Source organism: Melozone crissalis, unplaced genomic scaffold (assembly GCF_028551555.1).
Source record: "Melozone crissalis strain CALT ecotype California unplaced genomic scaffold, PUWL_Pcris_2 ptg000086l_1, whole genome shotgun sequence".
NCBI lineage: Eukaryota > Metazoa > Chordata > Aves > Passeriformes > Passerellidae > Melozone > Melozone crissalis.
In genome coordinates, this window is record NW_026535863.1 from 681,766 (window position 1) to 699,335 (window position 17,570).

The 17,570-nt window shown below is 49.0% G+C and overlaps 1 protein-coding gene across 1 annotated transcript in view; it reads left to right on the plus strand.

Annotated features, from left to right (window-relative positions):
• The window catches only part of PKP1 (plakophilin 1), a 47,202-nt gene extending 34,239 nt beyond the window's left edge, over nucleotides 1-12,963 (plus strand). Inside the window, exons 7-14 of the mRNA XM_054290666.1 lie at nucleotides 386-500; nucleotides 1,656-1,811; nucleotides 1,916-2,092; nucleotides 4,422-4,575; nucleotides 5,022-5,208; nucleotides 10,234-10,318; nucleotides 11,641-11,740; nucleotides 12,717-12,963. Of these exons, the coding sequence (XP_054146641.1) occupies nucleotides 386-500; nucleotides 1,656-1,811; nucleotides 1,916-2,092; nucleotides 4,422-4,575; nucleotides 5,022-5,208; nucleotides 10,234-10,318; nucleotides 11,641-11,712 (946 nt within the window). The 3' untranslated portion in view covers nucleotides 11,713-11,740; nucleotides 12,717-12,963. The remainder of the gene's footprint in view (nucleotides 1-385; nucleotides 501-1,655; nucleotides 1,812-1,915; nucleotides 2,093-4,421; nucleotides 4,576-5,021; nucleotides 5,209-10,233; nucleotides 10,319-11,640; nucleotides 11,741-12,716) is intronic.
• The last annotated feature ends 4,607 nt before the right edge of the window (nucleotides 12,964-17,570 follow it).

The following is a 17,570-nucleotide window of genomic DNA, read 5'->3' on the forward strand; positions in this document are numbered from 1 at the left end:
ACCCTGTGCACCTTCTTGATGATCACAACAAGCCCAGATAGTCTTTAGCCAGTCTTCCCTTTGGAAACTCCACTCAGGAGACGGTGTCTGTGTAGTGGCACATGCAGAGTCTCTGAGGCAGCCTCGTGCTGGTGACTGTCCCTAGGAGGGTGTCTTCTATGCAGAATTCCTTGAAGGACATGTTCCAGGTGAAATCAGTCCCAAGGAGCAGCAAGAGAGCTGTGCACTGGTGCAGTCCCACCAAAGGCCTCCAGAACAGGAGCAGTTCTTCAGCCTTGCTGAACCTCTCAAAAATCCCCCAACCAGTGACAACCATAGCCAGAACAGAGCCCAACTCACCCTCTCTCCTCTTTGTCCCCTGCTGTGCTTCTCGATGGCTTCTCAGGAACCTGAGCTCTGCAGACATGGGGCGCCAGACCATGAGGAATTACCCTGGCCTGATCGACTCTGTCATGACTTACACCCAGAACTGCGTGGCCTCCAGCCGCCCTGATGACAAGGTACCAGCTGCTGCCCTGGGCTCCCAGCCCCACAGTTAACAATTGCAACCCTGGGAATGCCTCAAAATCCCTTTCCAACAAACACAAGAGGTGGCTGGCCTCTCTGGCTGCTCTTGTCCTTCCAAGCCACAGTGGGATCTCTTGGAGGGTTGTAAGTCCTTGGGCCTCTGGGCCTGAAGTAGAGCTGGGCTTTAAAATTTTAACAGACACAGAGGAACAGTAAAATACTTTGGTTCCTGAGTCCCCAGAATACTTCCCTTCCCCTTCCCCTTCCCCTTCCCCTTCCCCTTCCCCTTCCCCTTCCCCTTCCCCTTCTCCTTCCCCTTCCCCTTCCCCCTCCCCATTCCAGCATCCTAGTCTCCATCTCTTGCTCTTTACCCCCACATCTTGCCATCCAGCAGGACTCAAGTGTACAATCCCCAGCTTGGCACCGTGTTCAGCAGGAAGCCAGGAGTTGGCATCTCTCTGCCAGTCCCCTGACTGTGACTGATGGCTGTGTGTGAGCAGCACTTGCCTTGGACAAAAAAAGTGTTTGTAGACACCTTTCAGATGTAGCCATCAAAGTTACCAGAGTTATTTTGAATTCTCTCTGGATTGAGCAAACCCTCTTTTGGGGATGGCTTTTGCAGGAAGCCCCTTTCCAGCAGCACACACAAAACACAGTTCTTTGGAAATGTAACCACAGGTTCTGATATTGGTTATGGGTACCCAGCCAAAATTCTCTCTTGCTCTTCCCATTGGGCACTCTGGCATCCAGGGAAAAGAGGCTTAAAGCCTGTTCTTGGTAAAAAGTGTCACCTGATCTGTAGCTGTGACTCAGAGAGTCATTGGAAGTTACCCCTGGTGAGAGAAAGGCATTTCAAGATTCAGAATTTCATGGTTTGATCCAACCACTCTCACACTCTCTTTTCCTGTTTGCCAACTTGTCTGTGGCAAGTGAGGCCTCCCAAGGTTTTCTGGGTCAGCAGCTCACTGAGATCCCTCCTTCACATCTATTCCAGCTCCTTCCCTCCCATCCCTTGCTCCCTGAAAAAGGCTACAGAGTGTCTGTGGTGCTAAAAAGCAGATTATGGCCCAGCCCATGCCCTCTCTGGTGCTGCTCCATGGTTTTCTGCCTAATGTGATGTTTGCATTTGTCTTCTGGGGGTGATGCAGTCTGTGGAGAACTGCATCTGCATCCTGCACAACCTCTCCTACCGCCTGGATGCTGAAGTTCCCAACAAATACACCCAGCTCAACCACATGGCCCGGAGCGTTTACATGGACAAAACTCTCACAGGCTGCTTCAACAGCAGGAGTGGGAAAATGGAGGTAGGATGTGCCGCAGAGGGATTGGGAATGTGATGTTCAGCCCCAGGCAGGGGCTGCAAAGGAAGAGCAGGATATGAACTCCCTGTTTCTCCATGTCTTTGCAGAATGATGAGTATGGGGTTCCCCTTCCTGAGGAGGATTTCAAGCCCAAAGGCCCCAGTTGGCTGTACCACTCAGATGCCATCCGCACCTACCTGTCCCTGATGGATCAGAGCAAGAAGGATGCCACCCTGGAGGCTTGTGCTGGAGCTCTGCAGAACCTCACTGCGAGCCGAGGGCTGGTAAGAGCTTCCCTCCCCTCCACATGTGTGCACCCAAATGTGTCAGCACTTCATGGAACCAGAGAGTCAGTCAGATTGGGAAGACCTCTAAGGTCCCTGATCATCATCACTTCTCAGCCATGAAAAAGGAAAATGTCCTCCTTAAACCTCAGGGCACCACAGCCAGTCTCTCCATAGTGTTTGATCCAGTGGGATCCTCACTCCAAGCTCAGGGTCTCATGGGGAGCTACAACCAGCATCCCCAGCATCTATCCCAGACCCATACTCTGGGGTTCCAAGTTTCCCCAGTGTGTTGGTCACACTGCCAGCAGCTGCTGGTATTGGCAGCTTCCCCCAGGGTGGCAGTGAGGGTGAGCCCAGATGTGCACCCCAGCCAGATGTGATGAGAGATGGGAGAAGGGCTGAGCCACCACCCATGAGTGTGCTCCAAGGGGAGGTGGCTCTAATGACAGGGTGGGTTGTGCTGTGGATTGTGGCTTGTCCACACCTCAGCGCTACCTGTAAAACAGCTGTGACAGATGTCCTGACCCGTGGGCACGCAGCGTGGCGGTGCCAGGGGCTGGGTGATGCTGTGGCACCGTGGGGACACGTCACAGCCATGGCTCACAGGCCCACATCACTGCCCTGGGCACGTCCTCGCAGGCTGCTCCCCTGGGACAGCCCTTGACTTGTCTGTTTGTGCCCAGCTCCATCAATCCCAATTTAAATAAGATGGATGAGGAGATAAAGAGATAATGATTCCATAGGTAGGAGAGGCGTGTCACGTGTGGGGAGTGTCCCACCCAGAGACACGGGTGACTCACTCTGAGCCTTCCCTGCTGGGATGGCATTAACCTGCCAGCTCTGATCTCCTTTTGTCACAACCATTTCCATGCTAAATAATTGGGAACCTTGACTTTTGGCAATTTAACTAAGCAGTGCCACAAACCAGAAGGTGGAGAGAGGCTGTCACACATGGGCAGAGCTGGTCAGGGAAATGGGGCTGGAGTTCTGTGCTCCAGGAAAAAGAAAATTTCAGCAATCAACAACATTGCACAAGGGACAAACAACCAAACCCAGCTCTGACAGTGCTGGAGCAACTTAATTCAGCCTCCTGGCATGGAATGGCTGAAATTTGTCTGGGTGTGCAGAAGTGGCTCCTCCCCTCAAGGGTCTCATTCCAGCTCAGAGCTGGAGCTGGAGTTGCTGAGTTTGCTGTCATTTGATGGAAGCTGAATCTGGGGATGAGCTTATGGAGCTTGCTGTGATCCTTCAGCTCATAGAGGATGGCTCTGAATATCCTTCAACTGTGCTTTTCACACCCCAGTCCTGCTGGTGTGAATGTGGAACAGGGCGCATGTTTTCCAGACCCTCCTCTCCACTTCTATCTCACTGTTGATGGACATGTATCTCCATCAGCCTTTCTGGTGGGGCAGCTGAGAAGTTCAGTTTAAGTTCTGTCAATAAGGGCAGTTTGTTCAGGAGATGTGCTTGAGCTCCTCTGCCCTGGCTGCATCCTGAGACCTTCTACATTTACAAGCACAAGATCACATCTAAGATGAGTATTTTTGGTCCTCAGACTGTTTTTTAAAGGCATCCATTATCTGTTCCTGCTCCCCAACAGCCCATTGTGGCATGGCAGGAGCTGTGAAGGGCCAGGGCAGGGAGCTGCCAGGGGTTGTGAAGGGTGAGGGCAACATGGACATGAAAGCAAAGCTTCTCCAGCTTTTGGAATGTCAGTTGAGTGATCAACTGCTCCACTGGGGCTCCAAAGAACAGCACCAGCTGCATCACAGCACATGAGAGGCTGACTTTTCAAATGTCACATAATAATGGAATCATTAAGCTTGGAAAAGCCCTCTAATATCACTAAGTCCAGCTGTTCACCCATGTTCACCACTATCCCATGTGCCCAAGTGCCCCATCCACGTACTTTTTGAACATTCCCAGGGATGGTGACTCCACCACTGCCCTGGACAGCTGTGCCACTGCTTGTCAACTGCTTTGGTGAAGAATTTTCCCCAGTATCCAATCTAAACCTCCCCTAGGGTAGTTTGAGATCATTTGCCCTTGTCCTGTACCTTGTTCTGTGGGAGCAGAGCCCAACCCCCTGCACCCTCCAGTCAGGGAGCTGAGGAGAGCCAGAAGATCCTCTCAGAGCCTCCTTTTCTCCAGGCTCCCATAGCTGTGGGGAAGAGAGGTAAAACTGACAGAGTGGGATTACGGCAGCAGGAGAAACGATTGTACAGGACTGCTCATTTTATGGTGCAGTCACATTCCTCCAGGCCTGACCATCATGCCAGCTGTTTCCCCTGGCACTGTAACCATGGGCTCCTGTGTTGTCCCCCAGATGTCCAATGCCATGAGCCAGATGATCGGGCTGAAGGAGAAGGGGCTGCCCCGCATCGCGCGGCTGCTGCAGTCCAACAGCTCCGAGGTCGTGCGCTCCGGGGCCTCTCTGCTCAGCAACATGTCCAGGCATCCTGTGCTCCACAAAACCATGGGTAAGTCCTTCCCCTGTGCTGGATCCCAGCTTTCAGCTCTGTGGGATCTGCCCAGCTTGCTTTGTAGGCCCCATAAGGAGATCTAGCCATGCTCCAGGACTGGGCAGAGCAGTGTCATTTCCTCTGGCCCCAAGGACAGTCACCAGTGCTGTGTGACACGTGCTGTGCTTTATGGACAGTGACAAACCTGCAGGACCATGAGGGTGACAGTATTTTGGGAACTGAGTTGGACTTCACTGTCTGTGGCCAACAACACTGCCCTTCCTAAGGCCTGCAGACCTCGTTTTGTCTTGGGAAAATCCACTCATGACAATGATGCCATTGCTGTCCAACACTTCAGTGTCTCCCTGCAGAGATAACTCTGCTTGGTGTTAACACAAATAGCATCATTCACTTGTGCCAGATTGTGTTTAAATGTTGATTGGAACATTCCTCCACCTCTTTAGCTCACCAGGTGCTCCCAGATGTGTCCCGTCTCCTGTCGTTCCAGTCTGGAAACACCAGCAGCTATGGGGAGATCATGACATCAGCTTGTTACACTCTGAGGAACCTCATCATGTCCAACCCCCACCTGGGAAAGTCTTACCTGTCCAGCAACTTGCTAAATAATGTAGTGAGCCTGTGCCGGAATGGGTGAGTGTGGGGCACGAGGCAGGGGCAGGGACAGAGCCAGGCTGAGCCCAGAGCCTTCCCAGCACCCTTTGGAGCCAGGCTGGAGCATTATTCCTTCCCAATAAAGGAACTGGGTGTGTTGGTGGGCAGAAATCCTCAGCACTGGTTTCTTGGAAACAGGCAGGATGGAGGCAAATCCATCCAAGGTGGATTTGCAGAAGGTCCTCTGGAAACTTTCTGGCTGAATTTTAGGAATTTCTAAAAACTGAAGCGCCAATATTTTAAAGTCTTTTAAAAATAGTACTTAGAGAGCTTATGAAAAAAAGGATAATTGACTTTTTACACAAGCAGATAGTGACAGGACAAGAGGGAATGGTTTCAAACTAAAAGAGGAGACATTTATACTGGATGTTAGGAATAAATTCTTCCCCAAGAAGGTGGGGAGGCCCTGGCACAGGTTGCTCAGAGCAGCTGTGGCTGCCCCATCCCTGGAAGTGTCCAAGGCCAGGTTGGATGGGGCTTGGAGCACCCTGAGCTAGTGGAAGGTGTCCCTGCCATGGCAGGGGGTAGGACTGGGTGATCTTTAAGGTCTCTTCCACCTCAAACCACTCTGGAGTTCTCAGATCTATGAAAAATTCCAGCCCTCAGAGCAGGGGATGTCAGTGACTTCCTGACTCCTGGGCTTCCCTCAAACCTTGTCATGAAGGTCAGGTCTGAGGTTCAACACTGCAGGTACTCAGGGATTGTGCTTTACTTTGATGGGCAAATCTGTTCATCTTTTAGTTGAATCATCTTCCTCAAGATGCAACTCTGGGGGAACAAGGCAGGAATTATTTTAGGTACCTTCCTGGTGTACTCCTGTATTTTACACCAGCTAAGCAATCTCATCATATTTTACCTCTTTCTATTTTAGGACTTGGTTTGGGGTTTGGTGGTAGGAATTCTGTCCTGTTTGTTATCCGTATTCCCTGCAGCACAAGCCTGTCAAGCCTTGCCAAGTTCTGTGTTCATTTCTGGCCAAACTGGTGTTAAACTTCTATTATCTTCAACCATGTTCTCTCCTTCCTAGTCTTTCATCTCTCCTGCCATCTGTCTTTGTTTTAAAATGCCTTAGACAAGTAACCCATTGTTTTCTGTTGTGAAAATCCATTTGCATGCCTTCATCATCCTTTGATAAAGTTATTCCAATCCACCTCTTGTTCCATGGCAGAGACACTCTCTGTCATTACACGGGGCCTCCTTGTTTGGGTTGGGCCTGGGCCAAGGAGCATTGCTCTATTTGCTGCTTTTGCTTGCTTCCACTCTCCAATGAGCCCAATTACCATGAAACCCAGCCCTCTCCTAAGCCCTCCTTGTTTTGAATGCTATTTACTCGTGCTGAAGTCCTGCTGTGGCTCCTCAGAGCAGTGCTCAGTAATTTGCTGCTCCAGCACAGCCTTGCACAACCCGGGCTGGGAACACTTTAATTGCCTTGGCTGCTGGGGATGAGCTTTCTTGGAGGTGAGTCACTGAGCTGTGAGGAGTTACCAAACTCTGGAGATGTCTCCAGTCCTGCCTGGATCACAAAGTCCTCTGAGAAACTCCCCAGTTCTTACAATGTCCAAAACTTGAGTTGTTCCTTTGCCTCCATTATTCATTTTTGTCCTCAAAGATTTTTATGCTGTTCACTTCTTAGGGAAAAAGAAAAAGAGAACAATTTCCAGCCAGGACTAATCTTACTTGTCCAGGCTGTATTATTTCAGGCTGTCCCAACAGAGCAGATGTTGGAGAGATTTTTGACTCTTGCTGGGTCCAAGGTGAAATTTTCCCAGGGTCACATGCTACCTGTGAAGATAAACAAGAAAAATTAGGGTGGGATTTGTCCAGTCCTACATCAGAAAGAGCCTTCCCCTCCCCACTGGAAATCAATAAATTTCCACCTCTCCTGGGGGCTGGCTGAAGCCCCCAGGTCCCCACTGTGGTTCTGAATGTGGTGAGTCCCACATCATCAACCTGCCGCTTGCCAGCACTGCAGGCAGCAGGGATGGGGGCACGAGGGCTCAGGGGTTCCTGATTACCAGGGGGGACCCAGGGACGCCCTGCACCCTGTCAGGACTTTGCAGCTTTCTCTGTTAATCTGCCTCAGGGCCCTGTGGACATTCCCTGAGCCCCAGGCTGGGGTTGGTGTCTGGGTGCTCCCTCCCTGTGTCTCCTGTGCCGCCCACAGATCCTGCCCTGTGCTTCTGAGCTGGGCTCTCACTGCATTGCCAGCTGCAAACCAGGAGCTCCACCTGCTCAAACAGCTTCAGGGGCATAGCTTAGAAAGAGACTCCAGGTTCCAGACCAGTGAGTTATGCATTTGTCCTTTCCCATGTTCTCCTCCCTTCCCATGTTTCTTTCTCCTCATGTTTCTCATAGCTGGGTTCTGACAGAAAGGCAGAAAGAGTTCAGCAGTTTATCTGATGGATGTGGTTTCTTCTTCTTCCTGGAGCATCCCAATTAAGTAATTGTCATAGAGCAGATGCTCTCCTCTATGACATGGAGTTCATGGTCAAATGGGGTTCCTTCACTCTTCATTATTTTTAATTGAAGTTGCCAAAATATTGAATATTTCCTCCAATTTCTGATGGTGTTTCTGAAAATCAAGCCACTGGACCAGATTTATTAGGGTGTTTGGTTTCCTTTTCATTTTTCTTCTCCAGCTGTCTGAAAAACATTTCTCTGCTCATTTTCAAGCAACATTATTTCACTAATTAAATTGAAATTCCCCTCATTAATTCTACTGGCTGCATTCAAAGCTTTTCCCAAAATCTTTCCTTGTGCTTTAGAGTGTAACATTTGCAGTTTATCCCTTTACCATGGACTTATTTCTGTTTCTCTTTGTTCCTTCACTTTTCACACTTCTGCTATTGCAGTTTTATTTTGCAGTTCAATTGCACCACAGCATTTCACCAAAATTAACCTTTCAAGAGCCTCAGGTCTTCCCTTGATTATTCCCTGTGCCAGAGAGTTCTTACCCACAGATTTCCAATTTCCTATTTCTGCCAAAGATTTCACCTTGATATCAATTTCATAATCTCTTGCTTGTTCTGGGAATTCCTTGGCATTCTCAGTGACACACCTTAAGTTCTTTGTACATTTGTCCTTTGAGGAAGGATTATTTCTCCCCATTATTTGATATCTGTGGACAAGATTCTTGTCTTTGTTGCCCCCATTCTGTTTTTCCCCATTCCCCACCATCTCCTTCTGATTGTGTCTTGTTTATGTTTTCTTAAATCTGTAGCTTTTTGGAGGACTCCTGCCACTGCCACGAGGGGACATCTCCCTCATTGGCTTTCCACAATTTTTCATGAATAATTCTATTTGTAAAAGACAGATGGTATTAAAATCAACTTTGATTTTCAGGCAATTTGTTATTAAGGAATTTCCCCTCCAAATCAGCTGTCCTTGATATTCTGCTCTGTGTTACCCACTACTATATTCACACTGTTTTGTTTGGGGTATGCTGCTTTACCTACTGAAGTTGGCATCACAGCTCCACCAGCCCATATTGAGCTTTTTATACCTAAATTGTAGCAGTCAATGCTGGAAGAAACAGTCAGTGCCAGTTGTTTAAATGAAGAGTTCAGAACTTCTGCCTGAATTCATAAATGACTCAGGTACTGATGCTGGTAATTTTGGCTTGAAAATACAAAGCTTCTGAGGTGTTCTCTGGAGACACAGTGGCAAAAAGCACATATTTAGCATCATTAGAAGTAATTTTTTTCAAAAATAAGAGAGAATTACTCTGGCTTAGGAAGAGAGAAACAACTAGAAACTACAAATTCTTGAGAGTTCAGTTCATGCTCTGCCTGTCTGATCACAGGTACCTTTGGGTTTGTAGGGATTTAATGGCTTTTCGGCCATAGACAACATTTCAGGCAAAAAATGTTTTAAAACGTTGTCATTCTGGTGACAGAGCATAGTGTGCTTATAACTACAGAAGAGATTTGGCAATAAAACCTGTTTTTTCTGTCCCAAAGCATTGCTCAGGAATTTCTGGCTGTCCTCCAGCCCTCCACACAACACTAGGAGCTGCACAACACCTTTGAAGTTTATGACCAAGTTAAACTCAATCATTTCTTTGGTAACAGCTGCTGTGTATATCAGAGAAATGCCTCAAAATTTACTGGATGTGGTTCCATCCCTGTCCTGCCACACTCCAAGTGTGGAGTTGATGTCTCAGGTTCCTCATGATCTTTTGGTCCCATTTCTTGTAGGCTTTAGGGGACTGTTTTGAGGAATGTTTTTGAGGGCACAAGGTTTTATGGAGCTGTATCAGACAGAGAGGATCCTGAGCTTGGCCCTGTTCCTCTCCATCATCCTGGGTGGGACAGGCTGGGACTGCTGCCCTGAGCCCAGAGCAGGAGTCTCCCACAGCCAGAAGAAGGCCCAGGAGATGAGGAGCAGCCATGGGAGCCAGCAGGGAGGGCATATCTGGGTATGAAATGTTCCAAAATTATAAAAGGTCCTGCGATGACTCACGGTTTCGAGCTGTTACGTGAGCAGGTATCTGTTCCCTTGTGCTGAGTAAGGGCTCTGGGCTGCTTGCAGATGTTGTTATTGCAAAGGCTCCCATCCCTTGTCCTCTCCAGGCAGCTCCAAGCCCGCTCCTCTGCCCCATCCCAGGAGATCCACCCACGCTGGCAGTCCCTGCACACTCCAGCAAAGGGCTGGCACTATTTCCCTTCTCTTTCCCTCTCTCAAATTTCAGACTCCGCTCAGTTTTATGCTCATTTTCCCACTCAGATCCTCCTCTCTCTTTCATTTGCCCTGCTCTGGTGACAATTGTCACACAACATTGCTGAGAGAGCAGGAGGGTGTTACTGACAGCCCTGTTCATGGCCAGCTGGAGCTGGGTTTGTCCCAGTGCTCAGCAGTGTCTGTAGGGTTTGTCCCAGTGCTCAGCAGTGCCTGGGTTGGTCCCAGTGCTCAGCAGTGTCTGTGGGGTTTGTCCCAGTGCTCAGCAGTGTCTGTGGGTGCTGCTCTGTGCCTGCCATAATCCTCCTGTTGCTTTCACCTTCCCAGCTCCTGTCCAAAAGCAGCTGAAGCTGCTCGACTTCTCCTGACAGACCTTTGGTCCAACAGGGAGCTGCAGAGTGTGCTGAAGCAGGTAAGGACAGCACTCCTGCTTCTGGGGGTCAGGAGCAGCCCTGGGCTGTTCCCCTGCTCAGGTGGGGAGCTGGTGAAGGCCCTGATCCAGCAGCCAGGAGGGCAGGGCCCAGGAGGAGCCTGGGGCACTTGGCATCTGAGCAGGTGGCAGGGGACACTGCTGGGACTCACTCTGGGCACAAAGCAGAGGGTTTCATGCCTGTGTCAGACACCTTCCTCCCTGGGTTGGGTGCTGGAATGGTCCCCAGCACAGCTTCCCCACTCTGGGCTGTTCCACCCTCATTTAGGGGATTCCTTCACTGCAGCCCATCGGGTCCCAGCTGGTGCCTGGCAAGGTCCCTCCTCTCTTTCCCCTCTATTTCTTCTGTGTCCATAGCCCTGCCCTGTGGTTACACCCCCCTGCAGTCAGAGTAACTTTCAGACCAAGAGGAGAGGAGTACTTGGGATTTGTTTTACTCCCTGCAACAGAAGCTGGGAAAGTGCAGAGCCAAACAGGCACTGAGCCAGCTCCAGCTCCCTGCCCCAGCTCCAGCTGCTCCCAATTCCCAATTTCCAGCCCCCAGCTCCAGCTGCTCCCAATTCCCAATTTCCAGCCCCCAGCTCCAGCTGCTCCCAATTCCCAGCTCCAGCTCCCAGTGGCTTTCTTTAAACAAGTTTGGGTTTTTCCAACTCAAAAGCAGCAGCACCTGCAGGGAGTACAGGGCCAAAGTAAAGAGAAGGAGGGATCCCTACAAAGGGGAGCACCTGGAGGCAAAAGCAGAGCACCCAGAGTCTGTTCCCACATTGACAGTGAGGCCTTTCTGCACAGGAGCTGGGGTGGTGCTGTGCCAGGCTCTGCTCACAGCCCAGCTCATTTTGGTGTGACTGAGTCACTCTGGTGTTCACACACAGGTTTATTGCAGAGGTGCCTGTCAGGGAGGAGGATGGGAGTCTGCAGGGGTGCATGCACCATGTGAAGGCTTCTGCTCTTTTTGCAGGATGAGGAACTAAATGAAACAATACTCAGTGAATGAGTCAATACAAGTTCCCTCCAAAAACCTGGAGGGGTCCAGCTCTGGGTTGGTGGAAGGCAATGCAAGGAAAAGCCACCTGGTCTAGGGGAAGATGTCCCTGCCCATGGCACAGGGGAGGATGAGATGAGCTTTGAGGTCCTTTCAACCCAAACCATCCCATGGTTCTGTGGTTCTGTGGAGTTCATCAGTGAGGGTGACAGGAGTACCCAGAGGGCTGACAGAGGAGGTTGGCTCAGGATGAAGCACACTTTGCTCAATTCTTGCTCTCAGTGTAGAAATTGATATGCACTTTATGTTTCTGCTTTTTTAGCAAGGGTTTGATAAGAACATGATGGGATCTTTAGCTGGAACGACCTTCAGGACCCTCTCCTCCAGATTTTAGAGCCTCTCCATGCACATTCAGGCTGCAGGTGAGAACATGGCCCTTGTGGTGGATTTGGGACACAGGAATCCTTTGAGATTGTTGCTACTTTTGATCACCCCAGAAGTGTGTTTGTGAGATTTCCATCCCAGTCTGTTTCTATGAGAGGTCAGAGGCTGTGCTGTCTCTGGGCCCAGGGCAGATGTTGCCCCCACTGCCCAGCTGTGCATTTTGGAGATGCTCAGCACAGATGTCACAAGACAGACAAAGCTTGGCTGTGCTTCTCCCTTCCTTTGCCAAGCAATCACTGATTTTGTGCATTTTCCAAACCCTCACAGGTGAGGCTCTTCTGGGATTCCCCCTGGCACTGCCCTCATTGCTGAGCTTTGAGCAGTGTTACCCAGACAGTGCCAGTGATGTGCAGTGAATTCCAGCACATCCATGGCTTCATTAGCCTTAACTAATTGTTTGAGCCCTTCATCTGCCTGCCAACCTCAGGTCAGAGTGGAGAACCACATTCTGTCAGCTGAAAATCCCAATAGAGAATCAGGGAAGAGAAACCATGGGCAGAATTTCCAGGGCATTGTTATGGGTTTATATTCAGTGAGAAATGAGGATTTAACCCATCAGGCACTTTTCACTCATGATTCCCACTGAAGGGAAAAGCTATAAGGACTTTGAAAATAGCAGAGGTCTCTTGGATAGTGTCTGAGATTATGCAGAGGGAATTATTTGCTGCCTTCCCCAGCATTTTCCTTGTGATCAAACCAAGGGAAAACAGTGCCAAAGCCCCTTCCCTCCCTCTGCCCAGGAATGGATTTCCCTTCCTGCTCTGTTGGGGTGTTTGCACTGGGACTCTGAGGAGGGTGGAAGTCCAGGGTGAAAAGGTTTGTGCAGCTGAAAAACTGCAGCCAGGCTCAGAGAAAAGATTAAAAGTTGGGGTTTGCTGTAATGAAAAGATCTCTTGAATGCTTTAATTATCTGGGGTTTTGCTTTTTCTTTGTTTTATTTATTTTCCATTTCAGAATTTGGAGTTGGTTCATGTCCAGGAAGAGCAACACTTCCATGATTCCTGAGGATGTTAAAGATGTAGAGAGTTTCTGAGTTCAACTCAACTGTAAAGCAAACCAAACATGTGGATTTCATGTGGATGACACTGATATTTTTAAGCATTTTCTTCTTTTTAGGGGGGAGAAGGGACTTTTATATACTTTCTCAATGTCAATAATTATTTTTTTGCCAAGAGTGTGTCTGTGTAACTCTGGGTGTGATGTAGAGGTGTGTGCAGGCAGCACACAGAGCACACGTGGGGAGCAGGATCTTCCTCCAGCTTAGTCCCCTGTTTTCCACCCAAAGTCAGGGTGATTGTGCAGTTTAGCCCCTTGCAGGATTTTATTCCAACTTCACCCTATCCATGCACCAAATACTGCCATGCTAAAATTTTGTCACAACGTGGTTTTGTCCACAAACACATAAAAAGTCAATTTTAGGTCAAGTTCCCCCTTTGCATCTGTCCATTATTAACAGATACACACAAGGATTCTCTTCTTTCCAAGGCTGGTTATTCCTCACAGTTATGAACAAGGGCTTCTTCTCTGCTTAGGATTTTTCTCTGATAATTGTTAACATTTTCTTTCCTGTCACATGACCTCTTTATCTCAAGAAGCAAATTGACACCTGCAGATTCTCTCCCAGGCCTCCATCACCCTTCCCTGAAGCTGTTTGTGAGAGGACAGTTGGGAAACAGCTGCAGAGCTTGAACATTCCCAGGTCCTGTCTGGGCACCAAAGCAATTCCAGTTCCTGACTGTGCCTGGACAAAGGTGGCATGTGAGAAGCTGAGCAGGACAGGCCAAGTGTTTTCCCCCTGGAATCAATGACTGCCACAGGAATGAAAGAGGGGAGGGATGTGTCCTCTTTAATCATACTTTGTTTTTATTGATCAATGTAAAGAACTGGTACTGATGTGCAAAGGAATGTGAGCACTTGTGTGATGTCAGGTTTGGAAATGTTTTATTTCTCGGGATCTTGAATTGCATTCATCTGCCTGTGATGCTGAGCCTGTGCTGAGGGACTGCTGAGCTCATTTCAGAGCATCTCAATTCTCACAACCTTCCTCTCTCCAGAAGAAAAATATCCTTCCCATGGAGGGGACACAGCTCAGACCCACAGGGAAGGAGCAGCTGAGGCTGTCTTTGCTGCCTGTGCTGGTTATTATTCCTCAAAGGCTGCAGGGCCACAGGGCCCTGTTTCTCAAACATCAGGGGCACAGGAGGTGCTTGGGAAGGTTGGATTATGAGCCTGGAAATAGAAAAGCAGTCTCATTTTAAGTGTCAGGCTCATTAATTGGTGGGACTCAGGATATTCAGTTCACATCCATGGGGTGATCTGTGTCCACTACAGAGCCCCCTGTGAGGTTTGGGTTTGCTCTGCTGCAGTTCCAGGTGTCTCTTGCTGGTTCCCCTCTGGAGCACAGGGAGCTCCTGCCCATAGGGAGAGGTCATTTCCAGCTGCTTTTCCTCTTGGGCCTCAAAGAGTGGCTTCATCTCGTGCACTTTACTGAGCAGCCACCCTTCTCAGTCAGGAGCTTTCTGTGCTGAGCTGCAGCCAAATGAGAAAGGGAAAAAAGCCCCTTTGAAGTGGAGAGGCAGAACCAGGAGGATCCAGTGGGACAGAAGTGTTCCAGAAGGGTTCAAACAGAGCACAGAGCCCCAGACTGTGGGCAAAGCCCTTCCAGCAGTTCCCTTGCTCCATGTGGATTCCCAGATGCAAAATGTTGGAAATGCTTTGGGCAAGACCCATCTGTGGATGTCCCCAAGGGCTGCAGCATCCACAGGGTTGGTTCAGTTTGGGTGTGAAGTGTTCTGTGCAATTTTGCATTCAGGTTTGATCTGTAATGACACATCCAACACAAGTGCTGGGAGCAGATATTTTCCTCTGGAAAACTAATTAGGGAAACAACTACAAAATTGAATGATGGAATATTGAGGAAATTCACTCTAATTGGCTGTGATTTAGGATTTATTTTAAAACAGTGCAGCTGCTTTCTCCCCTAATGCAGTTACTGAGTCACTGTACAAGGCACAAAGAGCCACAGCATTATGATCATCAACTCACAATTAAATTTACAGGTGCTGGAGATCACATTAGTGAGTATTGGACTCCAGGAGGCAGATTCATCATTCACATACATTTTATTACAAAAAACATTGTTACATTTGTTTTTATTACAGGGTTTTTTAAAGCTAAAAATAAAATCTGTCTCCATGCTCAAAGCTCTTCCAAATGTGGCTGGGCACAGCCCTGAGCAGCCTCACCTGGCTGGGATGTTGTCCCTGCCCTGAGCTGGGCACACCAGAGAGGTTCCTCCCCCTGAGCTGGTTTTAGGATGCTGTTTGTCACTGCTTGCAAACCTCAGGGCAGAGCCCACTCAGGAGAGCTGTGGGCTGCAGAAATCACAACCATCCTGCCGTTCCAGGGCTGTTCTGCGGCTGGATCTCCCCTGGGAAATTCTCTGATACCCTCTGTTTTCCTCCCAGTCTCCCTAAAATCTGGACACCCAAGTCAGTGAAGTGACTTTGATGCCCAACTCTGAGAAGTGAAGGGAAATTCAGACATTGGAGTAACTGCTGTTGCTCATAACCAGCTATTCTGGGAGCCCAGTGAGGTTCTCTCCAACATAAATTAATGCTGTTTTCACCTCCAGTATAATTCTTTTCATTCTGAGGAGGTATTTTTTTTAAGGCATGATTTTAGCTGTGACATCCTCTCTCTGAGCTGGTTTCCTGTTCGTTGCTCCTTGAAGAGCCAGGGTAGGGCACACCCCAGGACAGGGCCAGGGCACAGAGACAGGGATGGAGGATTCCTGAGGAGGAGGAAGGAGTGTGGGCAGCAGGAGCACTTGGACACCCAGCCATGTAAATAAACACCACCCTCACTGCCCTGGGCGCAGCAGAGCTTTTTTGGTCTATTTCCTTCTAAATGCTTTGCTTATTTTGTGTGTGTACAATCCCACCCCAGCATTTCAGAAGCCTCATGGACAAGTCAAAGGCAGTTTCATTCCTTTCTGAACACACACCAGTGTGAAACCAACTCAGCCTTACCAGTCCATAGCTCTACAGTGTATTCTGTAAGATATAGGTATGTGAGAAAAATGTCTCAGAGTTTTGTTTTGGCTGTACTGTATGTATTTGCTTCATTGGAAAAGCTGAAATCAATAAAAATTGCTGAAATTTCTTCAAGCTTTCTGGTTTGGATGGTTTTATTTGGGTTGTTTTGCCAGTGTTAGGAAAGAAGAAAGGTCTGAAAGGTCTGGAAAAAACCCTGTTACCCTGCAGCAGGAATCAGCTTGGACTGATCTGTCTTAGCCAACAGGAGCAGGGAAGCTGTAAATCCAATTTCCTCCAGCCTGGCACTGCCCAGGCTCCCCAGGGAATGGGCACAGCCCCGAGGCTGCCAGAGCTCCAGGAGGGTTTGGACAATGCTCTCAGGGATGCCCAGGGTGGGATTGTTGGGGGGTCTGTGCAGGGCAGGGGTTGGACTCAGCAATCCCTGTGGGTCCCTGCCAGCCCAGGATTTCAATGATTCCATGATTTCATCCTCAGTGGATTTCAGTGATTCCATGATTTCATCCTCAGTGGATTTCTCTCCCAAGAGCTTTCACAGCCATGACTTCAGTCCATGGAAAAGTTAATTACCATGGGTGTCATTTGTGCCATTGCTGAAAGGATCCAAAGGCTGTAGCAGGAAAAACCCCTCAGCTTTCTCTAGACCTGCCCCACCTGAGCTGCGTTTGAAGCTCTGTGGTTCTGACATTTCAAAGGTGAGGTGAGGGCAAGGGGATCCTCCCCAGTTTCCCTCTGGGCCAGGCTGGGCAGGCCCAGCTCAGAGTTCCTCACTCAGACGCAGCAGCTCCTGGCACTCAGTGCCCTCCTCGGGGCCCTGCCCCATGGAATGGCTCCTTCCTGGGCCCAGGAGCCAGCACAGGGCACAGGGCACAGGGGCAGTGAGGCCAGGCCTGTGCTGGACATCACAGATCTGATCTCTGCTCCATCCCTGCCCTTGCCTTCTCATTGTTGGGGGGGTCACAACACAGAGACCACATCTGCCAGTCTCAGATGGCAACTCTCTATTATCAAACACAGCTGACTTTTTATACACTTTCTAATTGTTTATACTTCTTCTACCTTAACTATTGGCTACAATAAATCAACATAACACTATTGGTGAAAAGCTACAGTGACTTCAACTAACTTTCTAAAAATGCTTCGTCCAGCTGCAAAGTTCTCTTATCTTTCTTCAATTCTTCACTTCTCTTGGTGTCTTCTCTTGGTTACAGCCTTGGAGAGAGCTCTTTATCAGCTTCTTCTTGCCTCTCAGCTTCTTCTCACTCCTTTAGCTAACAGGATTGCTGTTAGCCCCTTCCCACAATAGCTGATATTCCCTTGGAATATCCCCTTGGAATATTCCCTTGGAATATCAGGTTGAGCTTTTGTTGAGCTGTCACTGGGATGGGCTGGCCATGAATGGTCCATGGAGTCACCTCCACACCCATCTCACAAAAGAAAAGATTATTTCACCCCATATGTATCAACATTTCACTGTGCTGATGTTTGTCTGTCATCTACCTCCCCAAAATTCCACAGACATTTCTCCATCCTCAGGAATGTCACTGATGTATCAGGCAGAGCAGCTTGTAGGAATCCTCCCCATTTTTCACAGGCATCACAAACTGGAAAAGGTAAATAGCTGCTCCTCTCTGCTCCTCTCCTTCCTGGCTTCTCCTTTGTGTGATCCCCACTGACCCCCCAATCTCCTGGCAGGGCCTTCCCCTCTATTGAGAGATGCTCTGAATTTTTGGCTCATTCTTCTGACCCCAGC